This window comes from Mesocricetus auratus, unplaced genomic scaffold (genome assembly GCF_017639785.1).
Source record: "Mesocricetus auratus isolate SY011 unplaced genomic scaffold, BCM_Maur_2.0 Super-Scaffold_100010, whole genome shotgun sequence".
Lineage (NCBI taxonomy): Eukaryota > Metazoa > Chordata > Mammalia > Rodentia > Cricetidae > Mesocricetus > Mesocricetus auratus.
The window spans coordinates 53,742,407-53,765,436 of record NW_024429194.1 but is presented as its reverse complement, the minus strand read 5'-3'; the positions used below and the strand labels follow the sequence as shown (position 1 = coordinate 53,765,436).

At 40.5% G+C, this 23,030-nt stretch overlaps 1 protein-coding gene across 4 annotated transcripts in view; it reads right to left on the bottom strand.

Annotated features, from left to right (window-relative positions):
• Positions 1 to 23,030, bottom strand: part of Dnah7 (dynein axonemal heavy chain 7) — a 275,393-nt gene that overhangs the window by 138,061 nt on the left and 114,302 nt on the right. For all 4 annotated transcript variants that reach the window (XM_040753634.1, XM_040753635.1, XM_040753633.1 and 1 more), the window contains 3 exons: positions 12,746 to 12,939; positions 11,114 to 11,312; positions 7,048 to 7,188 (listed from right to left, as the gene is read on the bottom strand). In XM_040753634.1, coding sequence (XP_040609568.1) covers positions 7,048 to 7,188; positions 11,114 to 11,312; positions 12,746 to 12,939 — 534 coding nt within the window. The remainder of the gene's footprint in view (positions 1 to 7,047; positions 7,189 to 11,113; positions 11,313 to 12,745; positions 12,940 to 23,030) is intronic.

Below are 23,030 nucleotides of genomic sequence, written 5' to 3'. Positions count from 1 at the left end.
GAACGAAATAGTTTGAACTAGTATATTTATGCATATATATGTGGTGGTCTCATATATAGATATGCATGAGATATCTGCTCCATTTTTGTCATAATTTCCATGTAATTTAAAACTAATCTATTTTTGCTACGGCAAAGGAATTAATAAGGCAAACCCATTCTGGAAGACACAGTGGGCAAATGTGACTCATGTCAGCCTCTTATTTTAATTTTACTACTCTCTTCTATTCTCTGTGGTTATGTTGGCACTGTTAATCTTATTGTTCCATCTTTATGAGGGGGAAAACACCCAACCAGCCAAAGCTCTTCCCAGGGGCTCAACAAACTACTTTTCCCTAGTGTAGGGAGACTTTTCTTTCCTGCTCACCAATTCCCAATTAACCAACATGGAGACTAAATATTAATTATAAATGCTCAGCCAATAGCTCAGACTTATTATTAACTAGCTCTTACAACTTAAATGAATCCATTTCTACTAATCTACATTCTGTCACATGACATTACCTCTCTTTCATCTTGCACTTCCTGTTTCCTCTCTGCTTGTAACTCCTCTGACTTCACCCTTCTTGAAAATCCTAACTTATTAACAAGGAGAGCAATACATTTACACAGTGTACAAAAGGATTATTCCACAACTTTCCCTTCTTTTTGTCTAAATAAAAAAGGAATATAATAAGTATCTGTGTAGCTATTTGGGAATGGCTGCCCAGACATAGAGAAATTCCACCTACAAATGGCATTCCAACATGGGGTTAGAATTTCTACATAAGACCTGACAAAGATTTAAAAAGGATTCTAAACATGCAAAAATGAAGTCAAATGCATATTCTTGGTAACTACCTTTTCTTGGATAGGCTCTGTATGCCAGAGGCAAGCAGATGTGTGTAGATCCTTTAAGCGGTGGCTTCCTGGCTCAACTTAATGTGCCAGGTTCTGTTGACTCCCCATGGGAGATCTTACCTTTGGAGAGGAGTGGATAGGGGAGGGCTGGGAGGAAAGCAAGAGGGGATGTGTGGAGGGGTGGGAGGGAGAGTATTACTCAACTGCAAAAAAACACTGGCATAATATTTGCAGGCAAAGGGATGGAACTAGACAAAACCATCCTGAGTTGGTAACACAGACTCAGAAAGACAAACAGTATGTACTTACTCTAAGTAGATATTAAATGCAAAGCAAAGGAAAAGCAAACTACAATCCTCAGCTCCAGAGAAACTAGATAACAAGGAGGACCCTAAGAGGGACACATGGATCACCCTGAAAAGGAGGATTAGATGAGATCTCCTGGATAAACTGGAGGTAGGGGCAAAAAGGGGAAGGGATGGGGGACGAGGACATGAGGTAATGGGATGGTCGAGTTGGGGGAGGGACAGAGTGGGAGAGCAAGGAAAGAGATACCTTGATAGAGAGTACCACTACAGGGTTAGGGAAAACCTGGTGCTAGCAAAATTCCCAGGAATCCAAAAAGGTAACCCCAGCTAAGACTCTTAGCAATGGTAGAGAGGGTGTCTGAGCTGGTCCTCCTCTGTAATCACATTGGTGAACACCCAATACCCCAACTGTCTACATTGAGCCTTCATCCAGTAATTGATGGAACCAAATGCAGAGATCTATAACCAAGCACAAAGTTGAGCTCTGGTAATCCAGTAGAAGAGGGGGAGGAGGGAATATATGAGCAAGGGAGGTGAAGATCATGAAGGAGAAATCTACAGAGATAGTTGAACCAAGCTTGTGGGAACTCATGAACTCTAGACTAGCAGCTGTGGAGCCTCCATGGGACTAAACTAGGCCCTACATATGTGTGGGAGATATCTTGGACTATTAGAGGGGCCCCTAACAGTAGGACCAGGATCTATTCCTGATGTATGAGCTAGCTTGTTGGAGTCCATTCCCTAAGGAGGGATACCATGCTCAATCTTAATGCAGGGGAGAGAGGCCTGGTCCTGCCTCAACAGGTTTTGTTGACTCCCCACGAGAGGCTGAATAAAAAACAAACAAAAATGTTTAATAATCTAAGGCTTTTCGTGACACTGAGACATGTATGCTCCTGTCAACACCAGTTTACTTCAGAGAAAATAATGGGCATCAAAGAAACTCCATATGGAGTTTGCTTTCTTTGTGGTAAAAGATAGCCACCGGGCAAAGAAACTGCTCTTCTTTCAACTTCTGGCAATATATCATCAGAACTGGACCAGCAGGATGCAACCATGGCAATTGTTAAACTTTGCCAAGGTAGGTAGGACAGTCCTTTAAAATATCCTACTTCACAAAAATATCTTTCAGATATACTAGGCCTGTAGGCCAAAGTTGGATGCCAAATATCATAGAAGAACTTTGGATACTGTCCAGGCAGTCAGATATCCCTGCCATTAGGTAATATTATCTTTCTGGGGTCTTTGTTGGAGTTGAAGATTAACTAATTAGACTTAAAGTTTTCCTTAGTTATGATAGAAAGTGAATTAGGTACAAAACTTTAGACTCACCAAGATAGGGTAGACAATTATTTTCTCTAAATTTGCCAAATACAAATGGACTAGATTTTTATTTGTAATTCTTAATAACTGTTTTGTTGTACATAATTTCACTATGTTAAAATTAAAACTTTCTTTTTTAATAAGACAAAAGGGGGACATGCTATGGAATAATCCTTTTGTACATTGTAAAGATTTTTCAATTGAATTGGTTTAATAAAAAGCTAACGGGCCAGTATCCAGGCAGCAAGTATAGGTAGGCCAACCAAATTAAAGACATTGGGAAGAAGAAGGGTGGAGTCAGAAGAGTCACCAGCGGGAGGAAGCAAAACATGCCAGAGAGGTAAATCCATTATCCTCTTGGCAACACATAAAATAATAGAAATGGGTAAACTAAGTTATAAGAGGTAGTTAGGAATAAGCCTGAGCTAGCAGCCAAGCATTTATAATTAATAACAAGACTCTCTGAATGGTTATTTGGGAGTGGACTGTCAGGACAATAAAACTCCACCTACACCCTAGACTTGGTTGACTGTGAGTCTGTCACTCTCGGCTACTGAAAAATGTCATCCTCTCAATAGAGACTTGTACATAGGAGAGACAGACGGGGAAAGTGACACTAGGAAGTGATGGGATACTCGGGTCACCTCTTTCTCCCTTTGATCTCATGGGTCCTCTAAGCATTCTTCTATAAGATTGCTACATGAGGTTTGAAATATCAGTTCTGTTATGGTTGAAATATGATTTGCATGTGTTCCTTGGTGTTTCGTGTGCTGGAGGCTTGATCTCCACTGTGGCAGAGCTGAACTGGTGGAAGCTGTAAGAGCCTTGTGGGGGATTAAGCACCTTCTGGGGGATTAAGTAATTCATGTGGAATTGGATTTAGTCCCATGAGAATGGATTGTGTTCTGCTTTGGATATGAAATATTCCCCCAGAGGACTTGGTTGTTGGTGATGACATTGTTGGGAGGTGGTAGAAACCTCAGGAGGTGGGAATTATTGAAGGAAGTAGATTGATGGGGTGTGTCATTAAAAGGCACAATGGACATACCTCTTTCTCTTCTTTTTCTCTTCCCTTTTCTTTCTTTCCTCCTCTTCTTCCTCTCCCTCTCTCTTTTCCCCCTGAGACAAAATAAGTGCATCTTCCTCTAAGCTGATCATCTAAGGTATTTTGTCATAGTGGTGGAAAACTGACATGGGTCGTTATGTGAAGGGGATCTTGGCCTCTTGTCAGTCCCTCCTGTTTTTCTTATACTGTATCTTTTTCTCTTGTCCCCTCTCTAGCCACAGTGCTACCCACCATGTTGTGATGTAACCAGAAGGTTCTCATCAGAGTAACCAAAAACAGACAGGGCTGCCTAAATCTTGGACTTGCAGCCTACAGATGTAATAGAAGTAACCTCTTTTCTGTATTAAGTATATATGGCATTTTCTTAAACAACAAGGAGCAAAGATGTAAAAATGATAATAAATAATAATAATAGATAATGTCAAGTGATTTGGTTACCTTGCACTAAGGTAAATTCTAAGGACCTGGCTTGCTTTGGAATCTCTCTTCCAGTAGATGAGAAAATTCAAAACTGGAAGAGGATTCATGATGAAAATAAATTGAAATCAATGAAAAATACTGTGTTTAAGGGAATTGTCAATATGTTCCAGTAGACTGGTGGCCAATTTCTCCACTCTCATAATTTTTAATAAATTTTGCATGCTAAGGAGTTTATTTTAGATCTGTTGTTAAGAGGCAACAATTAAACCAAGAAGCCAGCTTCTGAGCTTGTGAGCAGTTTAGAGAACCAAGCGGGGGACAGGACACGTCTTCCTTGAAAATTTTTATCATTTTAATTATTACTTTTGCAAAAGCTCTTTATTCAAGTGCTTGGGGCTTAAACACCATTTCATTTCTATTATTTACATGAATGACTTGCTAGTGATTTGCTTCTTAAGTAATGAAAAATTAACTTCTGTTCCACCCATGTTTAACCATATAAGTGTTTAAGTTTCTTGAACTCAATTAGTGAATTTCTCTATATTTAGTAGCTAAATCAGTAAAGACAGTTTTGGGTCCCATCATACAAGGTTCGTCTTTGTCCTCTCATTAGTACAATTTGGCTCCTCTCAGCCCCCTTACAGTTTCCACATTCTATTACAACATGGATGAGAATTTAACATTCAGACATACTGGGTGAACATACCAACTAACTACATGCCCATATAAATTTATTTGCACTAGAACAATGTATTTTACAGCAACAAAACAATAACGTTCGAACTGAAATTTGGCTCCAAAATACTAAAAACTAAGCTCTTTTGGAATGATGTTATATTATCAAATGAAAATTTAGTCAACTAAACTGGAGAAAATGATATTTCTTCCTTTTCAACATTCTTACAGTGAGACAGAGATGCTAATGGTAACTACCACTGTGTTCTCTGGAATTGATTATTTTTGTCAGGCCTAGATCCTTCTTTATTCGACCCCAATAAACTAATTCAAAATCCCACTCGCACTCTCAACATCCTGAGCTCTACAACAGTGACATTTCTTCAATTTATTTTAAAGAGCCTCTTACATCTCTCATGGTGTCATTTCACAATCAGCACTTATTGAAGAGGGAAATGGACACAGAGATGCCGAGGCAAACATTTACTTATTGTGGATGCAGTGGTATCAGAAACTGTTGTAGTTTTAAGCTTCAGGAATCTCTAGGTGTTTGCAGAATCATCTGCCACTCAATCAACTCAGCAGTTTCAAAGGTAAACCACTCATTCGTTAGGAGAAAATTATCAAAGTATGGAATATTAAAGGTACATGGTAGGGACATCCAGGGACTCCACATACTTACTGCTGCTGCGGAAACTCTACGCTTTGGCATTCTGGCACCTGAAAACCCTTGACCTTGACCTATATCCCCACACTTTCTCTTTCCTGCAGAAAAGTGAGTGGCACGTTGGTGAGGTGCAGTGACTTACACATACATGCCTGCATCCTTCCTTGTTGGGAATCTGCTAGCCTAAAGAGGACAAACAACCCTCTCAAACTCCTGCACTTACTTGGCTTTCAGTAGTGCCTTAAAGTCCTATCAAATTCCTCACCAAAAAATAGATGTAAAACTAACTGTTTTAAGCTAAAGATCAGTAACTTCCAGGTCTCAGATGATCCATTGGTTAATTACAAGTTGGCTTACTTGAACTCTTACTTCAAGTATAGTAAGAGTGTCTTACTAAAGCCTGCCCATGACATGGGACTCATATGGTAGACTATTAATGAGGCTACAATCTGTGGCTAGGGAGGTTACAGCCCTAAGGGAAACCCACTACTATTATTCTGCTAAGTGGACATAGCAATAAAATGAGTCCTAATGATTTTGCCATGCCCATAGATCAATACACTGCTCAGCCTTCCTCAGAGAAGTTTCTTCTTACAGTAGATGGCAATTAATTAAGAGGCCACAACTGGTCAACATGCAGAGAACAAGACACTCTAGACTCTAGTGTTTAACCCTATATGTCAGTTTTCTTCAATAGTGTGACATTTGGTATATAGATCACACTCCAGGGCAGGTCTCACAACCAGAAGTAGTCAAGCAATATGAACTGGACTCGGACTTGATGGGTTTACAAATAAAACAAAAAACTGACCATTTAAATGGACAAGAACTGGATAGTGCTCTGAAATGTTGACTGGCCTGATACATGCAGTATTACAGTATTGCTGGAAAAATGCTAACGGGGCTCTTTAACATGTCTAACACCGGATGTGATTTCTAACTTGCAGCATGCCTCACATTTTCAAGTACAGTATACAGACGAAAATATGCCAAAGAGGCTTTCTTTAACTTTTTCTGCCATTCCCCAAAGCTCGAAGACAATCAAAACTAACAAAGCAAATTTATAGGGGAGACAGGAAATCTTCCACTCCACTGTTTCCTTGCTGAGTCCATACCCAAAACAATGCCTGGGATAATATAGACATTCACAGTATCTGTGATGAATGGAGAAATGTTAAACATTCCTTAAAAAAAAAAGCATTACACTAAGTGTAATGTACAATTTTATTTTTAAAATTAGTAGCAGTTATCCAAATAATAATATTAAGTCCATATGCTCAAATATATTTGAATATTTGGTATTAAGCAGAATTCAAAATATTCATATATTCAAAATCAGTACATTAAAATGGTCAAAATAAGTGAAAATTAAGTGAATTGATGATTTTTCGATACAGGGTAGTTTTGCTTAAGGCACAAAAGAGAATTCTATTATTCTATACCTCCAGATATTTCTGAGCTTTGTAACTTCATTGGTCCTGTTACCATTCTGTTAGTAAAGGCAGAAAAATGTGCAAACAACAACACTGGGAATCCGGTCCTTGACTCTCACATGATGGGAATAAACAAGCGCTTCTGATACCAGTCTTGAATAACAATGTGCCTTTTTCTACACATCTTATTTTTAAAACCTGTAACTTGGCTTACAGCACAAAGTGTGTTTTCAAATGAGCTATCCTCATTTTGTACTTATTCTTTGCATAACAACTATTTTCTAAATTCTGGAGAATGTGGGTAACAAAAGCTTACCGGCAGTCCCTTTGGTATAGAGGATTGGACCTCTGCCGTCCAAAAGTTTTGAGATACACAGAGCACAGTCTGTCCAGGCCACTCTCTTACCCAATTAATTCGTTCATTTTTTGTATAGGCAAGAATTGCATCTCCAATCACCTAATTTAAAAAAAATGTAAAAATGAACATTTTTAGAGCAAGATACCCAGTGAAGAACTGAACTACTAAACGAAATTGACTCACTCCACTTATTGTTTTACAACATCCTTATTCAGTTGATAGACTTACAGAAAATGTGAGTAAATTAACTTCTACTTACATACAAGGTAATTCATATGGGCAGGCATATTACATATTATTGTTGAGCATTATCAATCTGTACAAACCACACTTGTCAAATTATTATTTTATTAGTTTTATCAATTTGTACAATTTTGGAACAAAGCATAAATTCAAGTAATTTTAAAATGAGAGAACTTGAAGTTGTGGCACATGATTTTTTCTCAATTAAATCAGTTCTCCATGAAATCTCATGTGTGTGTGCACACACACAGGTCACACAATCCTCCTGCTGCCTGCCTCTTGAGTTCCAGACCTTAATTCCTTCTCTGGACATAGGTCTGATGCACAAGGCAATGGTGATGGGCATTGGGGACAGATGGGCAGTTCTCTTATGGAAGGGCAAGGACTATAAAGCCACGAAGTCTAACTTATATTCTTTGTTACACATTTTCAGTGGACTGATACATCTACTTTTTCTATACGATATCAATGGGAAACAACTCCACTGTCATATATACCAACCCAAAATAGCAACATCCCCTGGGAAGTGATATTGACCTCCATGTTTAAAGTTCAGAAGGGACTATCAAAACTAGAGTTTCCAGAGACATATATAACAACTTAAAACTTTCTAGACAACTGAGTTAGCTGGATTTATAGAACGATGCTAATGCCAAGAGGTGACTGTCAATGGTAACAACATTTTTTTGAGGCAGTGTGTCTTTGTATAGCTTTGGCTGTCCTGGAACTGGCCCTGTAGATCATGCTAGCCTCAAACTAAACCACTGACAGTACAGATGAAAGCAAACAGCTAAAGAATGGGAGAAACAATGAAGGCACCAGGCATTTCAGACATAGGACCCAAGCTTAATCTAACCTGAAAGCCCCCTCCTCCTCAAGGACTAACCCTCATGGTACCAGATGTTGCCATGCAAGTTTCCAAAGAAGGGAAGCAACCAACAGTCCTACCCAGCTATGAGACCTCTAAACCACATCAATGACCAGCATGGCAAGGTATGCCTAATGATGCAATAGTGGCATGCATACAATGATAGTAACCAACAGCTCTCTAATTTGACTTAAGGCCCTCTCAACACAAAAGAAATCATTCCTGGTACTGAAAACCTAAGAAGCTGCCTGAGGCTAGAGGTGAAATGGGTATTGGAGGAGAATCTATAACTGCCACTTTTCTAAACCTGCCCAATCTCTAACTATATTCTAAATATTGATCCTTACACCTACAGATAAGTATTGAGTATAGTTCTCACCCCTCAGCAAGGAAATGTCTCTTGTCAACAAATGGAGATTAAAAACCCATAAATGATCAAAATTCAGAGTTGTGGAGCCCAGTGCCAACTAATATATCTACCACCAACTTTGGCACTTAAGGCTAAGAGGTTACTGTGTAAGAGGTGGCAGAAAGAAGGTAAGGGCCAGTAGAAGAGAAAGTTTGCTGTGAGACTGTGTCACCTAGACATGAAGTCTCACCAACGTGGCTGCCTAAACATGACCTGAACAAGAATAACACCAGTAGAGATGCTAATGTGGAAGGGAGAAAAGTCCACAGCCTCAACCTACATAAAGAGCTACAGGCAGCAACTTAATGCTGAGAGAAGAGCATATTAAATCCAATCCAAATGATCAGCCCTGAAAACACCCATGTGAGCAACATCATACATACTGAACAGATTATATGTATGTATGTAGGCACACAAACACACAACAACAATTAAAGAAAATTAAATATTAGAAAAAATTAAAGAAAAAAGGTATTGAATATTGTTGCAGGATATATGATCACACTGTGAACCCTGAGATTGTGTTATTTAGTGGAAAAACCTGTTTCTAGTTGTATTGTGGCTCAGCCCTAGCACACACCTTTAATCCAAGAGCTTTCTGCATGAATACTGTAAATTAATTAAGTTAAATTAATTCAATCATGGGTTAAGTGGTAGAACAAGCAACCAGCTGACAGGAAAAAAACCATAGGGAGTAAGAGAGTCAGGAGGATGGAGAGAGAGACACACACAGGAAGTAGGAGGAAGGGACATTGAGTTGGAAGAATTTTGTTTGAGACAGTGTAGGAGAAAGCTGTCTTTCTGGGACATTGGTGGAGGAGCAAAGTCAGCTGGGTGCTTTCTCTGCCTCTCTGAGCTAGCAAGCTTTCACCCCAGCATTTGGTTCCCAAGTCTTTATTGGTAAAATTGAACAATTGAGATTTAGTTAAAAACAACATAATTTGGAAGAGAGCAAGGTAGGTATGGGAGAGTGTAAATGGGAAAGCTTGAAGGGAGAAAGGAAAATAATATTATAACCTCAAAATTTGTTAAATTATTAAAAACAAAACAATGAAAGGAATAAAGGGTAGAAAAGCACAGCAGAGAAAGTTAAAATGGAGTACATGTATTCTAGAAAAACAATGGGCACCAAGAGGAAGGAACTAACATTTAAATCATACAAATAGATTCTACATAGTTTGATATGGAATATGCATCATATATGTAATATATAATATATAAGATACCCTTTCAAGGAAGGTGAAAATACAAAAACTGTCTTCACTATGAGAAACCATCATCAGGAAAGGGCAAATTGAGTCCACTGTGAGAAACCATATATTTTGGGATGACCATTACTATTAACAATAACAACCAATCAATAAACAATAGCAAAAGTAAAGTTTTAACAAGGATGTAGAGAAAGGAAATCCTTGTATACTGCTTGGAGGAATGTATATTGGTGCAACCACCATGAAAACAATGTAAAAGAGTGAATGGGATTAGAATTACTATTTGATCTGACAATGATACTTCTGTGTACGTGCCCAAAGGGAAATAAATCAATTCCTTGAAGATGTTTCCAAGCAAAAAAAAAAAAAAAAAGATACCCTTTCAAGTATGCCAATACAAATAATATACATATCTCCTATTTATAGTATTTATAACACATTTGCTTATATAGTTTACTAATAAAAGTTTGCACATGAACATTTTAGCAAGATGTCCATTTTCTACACCATTTCTTGTTGCCCCATTTTAGTACTAAAGTGACAAACCATACTATTTCCTCTAAGCATTCTGCCAACAGGAATTAAAAGGGAAGATGGATAGTAACAACTATACCTACAATACCAAGCTGTCTCTGCATATCAAGTCACCTAACATGTGACCTAAAGCTGATAATCAGTGGTCACTGTGGAATTCATCTACATTGCTAGCAGCAATATAAGTAGTCGTGTTATTTGTCAATATTTACCAATACTGTCTGAATAAAACTCATCCTCTCAGGCCTGGGGTGGGGGTGGGGGGGCTCATACATATCAGTTACCACAGAAAATAAACATCTCTATCAATGAAACCAACCATATGCAAAGGGACATTCACTGTACTGTAACTCAGGAAAAGGATGAAATGGGGGAGAGTCCAAGTCTAAATGATTTGGTGTACGTTTGCCAAAAGATTTATTTAGGATTATGGCATCATAATACATGGTGACATCAAACACCTTGATTTGAACTCATCTCTCTAATAGTGCAAAGGAATGAGGAAGTAACTAAGTACCAGCATTCTCTATGTTGTGACAGACACACTGTGCGCTCAAACCAAAGTAAACAAAAGCCCTTTCTTCTTTAAACTTCTTTTGTCAAATACTTTGTCATAGCAACAAGTAACCAGTGAATTATTAGACTTTGAATAGCAACTGCTGCCTTAGTTCCTACCTAATGTCCACTTATCAGTGACATGCTCTTAGCAACATAAGGAGTCCATCATTTTTTTTCTAAGATAATAAATATAACAGTTACCTTATGAATGGAATTAATCATAACTCTCTCTAACTCAACCAGCCACTTCTCCACTTGACCTCTGGCTTTGGCTGTTGAAATGGTGTCTGTGAGTTCCACAACTTCTCCTTCACTACTCTTCATGTGTGTAATATCTAAAGTTTCTGTAAACTCCACCTTTGCAATCCCTTCAAAGCATTTCTTCAGGTGAGGCTGTACACTGTTGAGAAAAAATTAAACAGCTGATCAAAGTAATATAGAAATCTAACATCTCAGGCTTCTTTGTACACTAATCTTCACTTAAAATTTATAAATGTGTACAAGGTAGTAGGTATATGTTTGTTTTCAATAGAGTGAGTTGAAATATGCTGAGAGTAGCACAATGAACAAACCAGTTTTAGCTACAGCACTCCAAAAGGTCTTTGAGCCCAGTAAGCCAGCCAGGCTTTCAGTGCTCATAGCCATTTCCAGTGGAATCTTCAACGATTTGGAAACTTACGGACTAGGTTAGTGGTTCAGCAGGTCTGGCATGCCCGCCATCTTTCTAGCCACTACGACACAGACTATGACTGACACCTCACTTTGGTACATTTTTTAGCTGCATTCATCTTTAAATGGGCAAAAAGAAGAAGTGAATAAAATTCAGGTGGAAATTGCAGCCTAAATTTATCTTATTTGTCTAGACCCTGTGACTCTTTCTGTGTAGGCACAAGAGATACAATAAACAAAATTGCTTGGTAAGAGCATTTATTCACTACCTGCTTTAAATTACATTCTTTCCTAAGAATTGAGAAATGTGCTGTTAGAAACAAAAACAAACAACCCAAAAACCTAATGAAAACCCTTTGCCTCTGTGGAGCTTGTGTTCTACTTGCGGAAAAGAAACAGTAAATAAGTCTGTTATAGACCATGCCTACGATAACAAATATGTAAAGGGAAAAGGAGTCAGAGACACACCTCTGGGATGAGAAGTCAGAGAATGCTAGGTGTCAGAGGTATGCCATCTTAAATAGAGTGGGTGGGAAAGGCTCCCTGAGTGGTAAATGGTGGTGCAGTTGTCCATGAAGACCTCCAAGAGACAGACAAAGTCACACGGACATTAAGGGAATATTCTAAGCAGAGAGAATGGCACATAAGGGAAGAGGCTGCTCCATTTATCAGAGAATTGCAAGGAGGTTGGCAATTCTGATTAGAATTTCTGATTAGAAAAATAAAAAAACCAACAACACCCTCTTAAAATGCTAGTTATTAACTTCATTCTTGTTCATGTTATATTTGAGAATGGTCCATTCCTGAGACCATAGCAAGTCATAAAGCACCACGGTGCCTGGCTTTTATGGATATAATCTGAATATGGATGAAAAGATTAATGTCATGTGGATAAGTGATATGCCCTGAAAACCTTAAGAAAATATGTGATGAAATAAGAATTCCACTCCAAGGTTCATCACATTTAGGAATACATATTCAGAGACATTATATGTATTTTCAGTAACTGATAGCAACCTATAATTGCTAATAATGTTTAGAATGTTCTTGTAGAAAGTTTATATAGCCATAGTTTCCCATAATTATTTATGTTCTATCTTATTCAAAACTATTAAATTTGAACAGAAGAATGTAGCCGAGCATCCTGGCATTGATGATACTTACCGGGTAGGATCTTTAGTCTCAGACAGTATCTCAAGGAGCTCGTCATTGGACAAGAAAAAGAACCTGGGGAAGAAGAGGCGCTTCTTTTCCAAGTACTCATTCAGTCCTTTAAGAATGAGCTCCAAGAGTTCATTGGACTTTTTCAGCCTCTCCAGCATTCTCTCGATAGTCACAACCGCCAGGACATGCTTATTCTAAAAATAAAAGGTAAACAGCCCTTGACTCAGTTTGATTTCTGTTGTTGTGATGAACATTATGACCAAAAGCAACTGGGGAGGATGCAGTCCATCTTATACTTTCAGGTCACACTCCATCGGTGACAGAAACCAAGGAAAGAACTCAAAAGGAAACCTGGAAAACAGGAACTGAGACTGAGACCATAGAGGAGTGCTGCTTACTGGCTTGCTCCTAGCGCCTGGCTCAACCTGCTTTCTTATAAAACTCAGGACCATGTGGCACTGCCCACAGGGTGTTGGAGCCTCCAGCATCCATCATTACTAGAGAAAATAGCCCACAATCGCATCCACAGGCCAGTCTGATGGAGGCAGTTCCTCAGTGGCGGCTCCCTCTTCCCAGTCAAGTTAAGGAAAAAACTACCCCGTGCAGCATGCAATGCAAAATATGGTTATTAATTTTTCTTCTAGTTACATTATACTTTAGACTGTAAAAGATTTTAATGAGATTTTAAGAGACTTTTAATAGAACGAAGGTTATTTATCTCTAAAAATATAGTCTTGAATATTCTGTGCCTGCTAAGTTCTTTCATGCCAAAATCATGTTGACTCTTGTCCTCAAGACATGCTGTTCCCAACTCCCACAGTAAGTAGAAACATAGGAAGAGAGAGAGAGGAGGGAGAGGAAGAAAGTTGGAGAGAGAGGATATGCTATCTGAACTCACAAGAAGGGGTGGGAATGAAGAGTGTAGCAGGAGACACACCTTTTGTCCTTCATTCTCGAGGGAAAACACTACAAACTCCAGGTCTGCATAGCTGTTATTTTGAATACTGTTATTAACAACTGGGAACTAACATTAGCCCTGGTTTTTATAATTATAGATTTAAAAATGAGTGTGGGGAAGTTTTCTGGAAGGATTTTGGAAGCAGCCACCTGGTGTCTGTCTACATTGTCCCTCTGCTAGCAGGGGATCATAGGCAAGGTGTGCTCTCCTGAACTTTCTAGAGACAAGACTGTTCTGTCTCTAAGGCTGAGGATCCTGAACTTCTAAGCACTTGCAAGTGTCACCGCAGGTGGCTTGCTTCAAAGTGACTCAGTGATTCAAGCATTTCAAAAGGAGCTCTCTGGCTGCTGGTCTCAAAATTCTCACCAAAAGCTGATCTTAAGAACTCTGGCTTTTGTGGTTTGGAAAGATAGCTCAGAGGTTAAGAGCACTGGCTGTTCTTCCAAAGGTCTTGAGTTCAATTCTGAGCTTTTTTTTTTATTTAAAAAATAAGGTTTACTGACTTCTCAAGGGAGTTGTGCACTAGCCGCTGCATTTATAAAACTCGTATAAAAATATGATCTTGAGTTTTAAGTAAAACTCTTTTCCCCTCTTTTCCGTGTGCGTGCATGCATGCGTGTGTGTGTGTGTACACAACTGTGTCTGTGTGAGGAACACAGAGGCCAACCTCCAGTCTCATCATCAGGAGCTGCCCCTCCTGATTTTGACAAGGCTGCCCACAAGCCCCAGGTTTTCATCTCTGCCACCCTCTTCTGCCGGGCTACAGGATGGTCACAACAGCCAACTTTTTTGTGCAAACAAGGATGAATTTCAGGTCTTTATGGTCCTATCACAAGCACTGTCATGAGTTGAGCAACCCAGCTTCCTCTCTGTTTCTCTAACACATGATTCATATCATCCAAGTCTATTCTCAGTCTTACAATTCTAAGCTTGGTGTTCACAGTAGCAAAAGTAGAGTTCTTTCCAAAACACACTTAAAATGTTTAAGGGGATGAACATAATAGAAATCTCAATCTGACCAAGCTACGAAGCGCATGAGATCACAGCAGGCATCTTTAATATAATAGGACATTCTCAGAAGGTTTCGTGAAATTGAAATGAGAGGATGACATTTTAAGAGTAAACACTGAATTTTAAGATTGACTAATTATTTATATTTTGAATTGTACTCAACCACGACTGGAAGGTAAACCAAAAATATCAGCTGTAAATTATTTCTTGCATGAATGTCATTCCAGGACTGGAGATGGGGCTCAGAGCTAAGTCACTGAGCTAGCATGTGCAGGGCCTTGGGTTCAATTCCCAACACCAGCAAAAAATAACTAACTTTATTCTTTTTCAAGAATCTCAAAATGCTTAATTTTTGTTAATGTGTTTTAGGTTTTTCTTCTACTTTGTCTGTTTCTGACTTGAAACTTGCTATGCAGGCATCCACGAACTCCTCACAGGCGTTCTACTTTTGCCTTTCATGGGCCAGGACTGCAGCTACTCAGGACTGTCAGACTCAGGGCTTTTGTTAATAGTTAGATCATGGCTTTGAACTATGATGGTGTAACTTAGAAACACAACAATTTAGTGAAGAAATAACTCATTAATAGCCATCTTATCAATGAGGCAAAGCATGGAACATGTGCAACGAGAGATTAAGCGACCTCTGACTTTCAAAGGAATTTTATTATAATTCTCAGAGGTTTTTGTGCTTCAAATAGACATTAAACACTACGTCTCCCTCCCCCCTACACACACACACACACACACACACACACACACACACACACACACACACACACACAGACAAACTCAGGCCATAATTTTTAAATGTGCAAGTCATGCAGGGTGGAATGCAGGGTGGACTAGCAGCCTTATACTCCTAAATCTAAAATTCAAAATCGTGTTCTTTGAGCGCCATCTACTGGAAGAAAACATGCTTTTCTTGTTTGTGAAACAAAAAACAATGATTGCTAATGAAAGTGAAAATTTTCTTTCAAAAAGTAACAATAATTGTTTGGTGGAAATTCAGGTAGTTTATCATAATTTGACTATTTTAGGTTTTATATTTGAAGGTTATTGTCTGATATTTGAAAGTACTTTAGAATAAGCAATTGTTTTTGTTCAATAAAAATTAAAACCATTGAACAGCAACAACAAATAAACCAAAAAAAAAAAAAAACTCTTAGGGAAAGGCATTCAGGTAGAGCTGGTAAGTTGAGCATCTCCCATCTGGAATACTTAGGAACACACATGTTTTATATTTCAAAGCTCCGTGGGTTGTTTAGGCTTTACTGGGTGAACATCTTAAATCCGAAAATCAAAAATTCAAAACAAAAACTTCAGATTCTGAGGCAATCCAGGTTTTAATTTAGATGTGCTGAAGTTATTCTGAATTCCTGAGGTCAGTCCTACTTAGCCAGATTAGCTCAATGGCTCTGACTCAAACTTCTAAATGGTCTGCATATGTTTGCATATGGATGAAAACCACAGGAAAGCCATCATTCTATACCTGGAAGATACCTCATGCAGAGATGGACACAGCAAAGACTTGGATAAAGCAAACCCCCAGTGAGCCATGCTGATTTCAATCCTGCCCTTTTCTTCTGTGTGCCCATGCAACCTTATATCTCTTGTCTAATGTCCTGTGTTTTGAAATGAAGAAGAGAGGTCTTTCTCAAAGTTGGTGTGACAATCAGGTTAGATAACATGTCTGAAGTGGGCCACTACAATGCCTACACCCCTACACATGTTGAAAACCTCACTTCATTCCTTTTCCCACCTATAACTGGCAGACAGAGGGGCAGAGAGAGACTGGGAAAGAGGAGAAAGAGACACGTTATCAGCTTTATTAAGATAAAATTAACATTTTATATCTTTAAGAAATACATTTTATTACATTTATTTTGGGGAGGGGCATGTGTATGCACAATGTGTGATGGGGGATGTCCTTCTGTATGTTTCTCTTATTGGTTAGTGAATGAAACACTGTTTGGCCAATGAGGCAGGAAGATAGGCGGGTCTAGGAGACAAGGAGAATTCTGGGAAAGGTAGGCAGAGGGAGCCCATCACACAGTGGAAACACTGAGGAAGAAATAACAACATGCCAGGGCATTACCGGGTAAGCCGCAGCCTCATGGAAATACATAGATTGATAGAAATGGGTTAATAATTAAGACAGAACTAGTCAATAAGAAGCCCTAGCTACCAGCCAACAGCTTTATGATTAATATAGCATCTGTGTTTATTTGGGGCCCAAGGGCAGCAGCACCAGGTGGAAAGAAAACCATACAATGTGTGTCTTGGTTAAGATTATTATTGCTGTGCTGAAATCCCATGGCCAAAAGCAAACTGGGAAGGAAAGAGTTTATTTGTCTTACACTTCCACATCACTGCTCATCACTGGGAAAGGAACGCAAGCAGAATGGGAACCTGGATGCAGGAGCTGATACAGAGGCTATGAAGGGGCGCTGCTCACTGGCTTGCTCATCATGGCTTGTTCAGCCTGCTTTCTTACAGAATCCAGGAACACCAGCCCATGATGGCACTACCCACAATGGGTTTGGCCCTCCCCCATCTGTCACTAAGAAAATGCCCTACAGGCCTACCTATAGCCCTATCTTATGGAGGCATTTTCTCAACCAAGGCTTCCTGATCTCTGATTAATCTAGCTTGTGTCCTGTTGACATAGCCAGCACACTGTTCACTTGGAGGTCACAACACAACCTGTGGAAGCTGGTTCTCTTTTTCCACCATGTGGATCCCATGGATCAAACTTGGGTCATCAGGCTTTGAAGTAAGTACCTTTACCCATCGAGGTATATTGCTTGCTAGAAAAAAATAGTTATCGCAGGGCGTTGATGGCTCACGCCTTTAATCCCACCACTCGGGAGGCAGATGCAGGCGGATTTCTGTGAGTTCCAGGCCAGCCTAGTCTACAGAGAGAGTTCCAGGTCAGCCTCCAAAACAATACAGAGAAACCCTGTCTCAAAAAAGAAAAGAAAAGAAAAGAAAAAATAGTTATCATAAAGTAAGAAGACCTATTATCTAATCCTCTAACTGTTATCATGAACCCCTCAACAAAGCGGGCATTCCAGGACATTGTTAAATGTTTGTATGCTGCATTAAACCTGTGGACATAAAGAACTCAGAAAACACTGGGCCCTTGCACTGTGCTCAGCTGCCAATGGCTAGCTAAGGTCTTAGATACAATGGCTGGTAAAGTGCTTTAACAGGTGTTACTAGAAATGCAAAATTTGGTGTGATTTCCTTTGATCCTTTATGCCTCTCATAATTGTTGGTTAAAGAAACAGGTTTATAACTTTCCTGTGTGTGTTTTCCTTCCTAGCCACTGCCAGTCTGGATAGCCCAAATGAAGACAGATGAGTTGATTGACAGGAATTATCACCAGTTTAGATAGTCCAAATGAGGACTGACGTGTTGATTGACATGTCCAGACAGAGTGACCAGGGTAGGCAGACCCTGAAACTCCATTTTGGCAAATGGAAAAGGCCAGGAGCTTTATGGGAAATATAACATTATGTGCTTAATGGAGTTAAGCTCCAACCTCTTAGTAAGATGGAGGAATTACCTTCCTCAGCTTAAACCCCTGGACAGCAGAAACCTGGACAGGACCTCATTAAATCTGTGGCACTCAGAGAAGTAAGGCAGGTGACCTGCTGGACAGAACCAGAAGGCTTTTCTGACTCCAAGACTCTGATTCTGCCAGGAATGGAAAATTGTTAAGACCCAGAATATTTCCGGGATTAAGAAAGATCCCAGGGACCACTTACCTGAAATTGAATTTTCAGTTATGTTTTTCAAAACAAACTTAGAAATCTTTAGAGCTAGCAATAATTCCAGGATCAGTCCTGATTTTCCTTATTTTTCAACAGTTCTCTCCCTCTCTCTCCCTCCCTCTCCCTCCCTCCCTCCCTCTCTCTCTCTCTCTCCCTCTCCCCCCTCTCCCCCTCCCCTCCCTCTCTCTCTCTCCCCCCTTCTCTCTCCCTCCCCCTCCCTCTCTCTCTCCTCCCCCTCTCTCTCCCTCTCTCTCCCCCCCCTCTCTCTCAAAGGCCCAGCTCTGTGTGAGCCAGTTCTCTGGGCTTGGTGACAGCAGTGAACAAAACAAAGACCCTAGCCTCCATGGACATCGAGGAGCACAAAATAAATAACAAAGATAATGATTGATAGGCCGTGTGCTCATCACATTCTCTCCTGTCTTTACTACTGGGAGGATGTTGCAAATGAAAGGTTTGTGATGACCCTGCGCCAAGCAACTCTGTCAGTGTCATTTTTCCAGTAGCAGGCGTTTGCTCATTGTCCCCGTGTCACATTTTGGTAGTTCTCACAGTATTTCAAACCTTTATCATTACCGCTTCTGTGGTGATCCGAGATCACTGATCCCTGGTGTTAGTACCCTGACGTGCTGAGCAGCGTGTCTCACATCACAACCCATAAAACAGCAACTTAATCAGTCTGGCTGCCCCCTCAACTCCCCCTCCCACACATAGCTGTCTTGGAACTAGGCCAGTTAATAACCTGGTCTCTAACTGTTTAAGGGAAGTCAATATCTCCCGCTTTAAACCAAAAGCTAGAAATTCCAGGAAGATTCTCTGAAAGCCAGGATAGGCTGAGAGCCAAGATCCCTGTGACAAACCGTTAAGGATATTGTGAATTCAAAGGCAAAGTGCCAGGGGGAAAATGAACAGCTTCACATCTCATATGGAGAAGGTCCCCATGGTCTGGAGAGGAAGGGATCCCTGGCCACAGCCTTCTCTTAAGACAAAGACATCAGGGAGAACGCCGCAGAGGAACAGTTAAAAACAGTTAAGTCTACAGAGCTCGACCTACATTGTGTAAGCAAAGACACTGGGACCTGGGAGTGCAAGATGGGGCACTCATTGCCTTGCAGAAGCTTCGCGGCTACCTGGAAGCTCTGGCAGGGGGGTGGATGAAAGTGACCACACCAAATGGCTGAGTTTTCACTACAAGGAAAATGGTCTTTTGTCATCTGAGACTTTCACGGCTGTGAAGAAAAAGCCAGTGCCATGATTTAAGCTACAAAGGGCAGGCTGCCTCCCTTCGTGAGGAGCTCATTCCAAGTTGAAACCGGTACTTATTTACCATTCAGAAACCCTGGGACCTTTGAGGATTATACTAAATCTTCTCAGCCTGTACTCTCTAAATGGAACAACAGAGCCTGGGCAACAGGGCTTTTACAGCATGGATTACTTAGTATTTACCCACTTTTAAGAATAATGGCTCAGAAGGAAAAACAGAAACAAAAAAAATTCCTTTCAAAATGTTATTTTCCTTGACAATACATCTGTTCATTCAAGAGATGTACAATAAAATTAATGTGTTCTTGCCTGATACCACAACACCTGTCCCACAACCCAAGGACAGAGGGGCAATTTTGACAGGTGAGTCATTATTTTAGGACATTCTGTAAAGGCTGCCACAAGGACCTCAGTTAATAAAGTGTTCACCACGCAAGTGTGGAGCTCTCAGTTCAGTCCCCAGGACTGACACAAAAATGACAGTCATGGGTGGCAAGCACCTTTATTCCCATCCCAGGGAAGGGTAGGCAGAGACAGGAGCAGGATCCCTGGGGCCCACTGACCAGCCAGTGGAGTGGCTGAGAAGTGGGGGCCTTCAGCGACAGTCTCCTGTACTAATTGCATCTCCAAAACACCTTTCCTTTGTTTTCAGCTGGAACTTTATGGTGCGAACCACATGTTCAAGGATGCACTCCTAAAATGAGCATGCTTAGGAAGAAATCAGCCCAGGACTCCATGAATGAGGGTCTAACCCCTGAACAAGCCCATGCTTGCTCTGTTGGGGAAGAGCACCACAGTGGACGCGAATCCCATGCTTGCCTTGCCTTGCCTGCTGCAGGTAGTAAACCTTTCTCTAGTCTTCTGTGTGATTAGCTCTGCAGGTACCATGATCCAAAGCCATCGTATTTGGTTACACCCATGGGAGATGTGTCTCAAAAGCTAAGGTCTTTAAAGAATGCCACGAGAAGTTGCCCTCGGGCCTCCATGTGCACATGCACACACGTGCATTCGTCTTCGTGTGAGCACACACACACAAATTTAAAAAACAAACACGCAACATGGAGCTACCAGAGATGGCGATTCCTCTGATCACTTGGGCCAAGAAAATCAGACACCCAGAGAGGAGTCAGTGTTCTAAAGGTCCTTAAAAACAGGAAGAGACCAATACACGCACATTGACAGGCACATGGAGCAATTCCCATGTTGCTTGATAAATAAAAGATCTAGACTGATACTAATACTGGGGTTCAAGCTTCAAGCTGCAGAGCAGAAAAACAAAGCAGTTGAGCTCTAGCTCTTAACTCTACCTCAGACTGAAAGACGATCCTGGCTCCACCAAACCTCAGACTGCTGCCTCTCCTCAGCGTGGCTGGAGAATCCTGAGACTTCACTGCCTCCTTATCTTCAAGGTGACTGAAGAATGAATGCCAACTCTGAGACCTTACTCCAGTCTTACGTACCTTCTAATGTTGGGATTAAAGGCGTGTGATCCCAGGTGCTGGAAGCAAAAGGCGAGCGCAAAGAAAGTGGTTTTTGGGAAGTCGGGTCACTGCCTGAGAAGATGCTGTAGCTATGAACCAAAGACAGAAGGTTTCCACTGGTGTGTAAAATTAGTTGGAAAAGTAGAAGCCAGGTTTGAGATGACTGACTCCAATTTCAAAAGCTATACTGTGGGTATAAAGTAAAATGCCATGCTGCCAAGCCAAGCAGCACTGCATGCTATAGGAGTCTCTTATGAATGGCGACTTCATTGTTGCTGCATTCTCAAGAATTTCCCAAGGCAGCACAGTCTTCAGCAGTCACCACCCCATCAGGCAGCAGTTACCATCAACACGGAGAAGCTCCACCAGCAAAATGATTACAGTGAGGCTAGAAGTCTCTTTAGCATTGCCTGGCAGCAAAGGACTTTTTTTTATATATTTCTGTCCAGATACGTTTCTTTTATTTTCTTGGTCTTTGACAAATTGCAACACATTCTTTTTTTTTTTTAACTCCCATTCTTCTTTAAGTTAATTTTAAGTGAGTTTACAAAGTAGTAGGTTTCATGGTGGCTTTTTCATACATGTGAGTCATTATTCTTTTTCTAATTCCTCCCTTCTTCCATGCCTCCTGCCACCAGCGACTGGTTCCTTTCTTCCCCAAAATAGTCCTCCCTTCTGCTCTCATGCCACAAGGATTTCATTAGCTTATCTTCCCTTCTCTCCTGTCATGATTTCTATTCTAAGACTGGCTTATTTTGCTTAACATAATGGCCTTCGGGTTCCATCGCCACCTTTTTTTCACTGAAAATATCATGATTTAATTCGTCTTTACAGGTGAATAGGATTCTATTGTGTATAGACTGCAGATGTAAACGTGACTTTCATATACACTAGGAAACTAAAAACATCAAAACATTATGGTCCCCTCAAAAATGCACAGCACATGAAAATACAAGTGGGACTTGCTGCCAAGAGGAAAGGGAGCAACAGAAATGGGAGGGGCACAGGAGAGGATAATGAGGACTATGATCAAAGCACATTACACATGTGTACAAAGATCTCACAATGAAACACATTCATATAATTAATTGATATATTCTAATAAAACTTCTTATATTCATGACCTGGTTTATTACATTTTTTGTGTGTACATTAGTCTAGAACAGAGCCAGAGGTATCTCTGAGGCACGCCTGTAGTACGCTAGAAGACAGATACCATGAAAGGAAGGGAGGGGACATGAGGTACCAACAAAAAAAAAGAGAAATTTCATTTTAAATAAAGTGCCTACTACGTGTGTCTCTTCATGATGATGCTATGTGAGCTGACTTCAAGGATGCTGCACTGAAGATGTTTGGACAGAACATTCCAGGAAAAGGGTTCTGCCAATGCAACAACCGGAGGGAAGAGTTAGTATGCCTCGTAGAAAGAGGAGGAGAAGAGAGGGGAGAATGAGGAGGCAGGGCAAGAAAGATGAAGGAAGAAGAGGAAGGAAGAGGAAGAGGAAAAGGGAGAGTAAAAAGAGAGGGAGAGGAAGAAGAGGAAGGGAGGTGGAGGAGGAGGAGGAGAGGGAGAGGAGGAAGAGAGGGAGAGGAAGAAGAGGAAGGGAGGTGGAGGAGGAGGAGGAGAGGGAGAGAAGGAAGAGAGGGAGAGGAGGAAGAGGAAGGGTGGAGGAGGAGGAGGAGGAGAGGGAGAGAAGGAAGAGAGGGAGAGGAGGAAGAGGAAGGGTGGAGGAGGAAGAGAGGGAGAGGAAGAAGAGGAAGGGATGTGGAGGAGGAGAAAGGAAGGGAGGATGATCGGA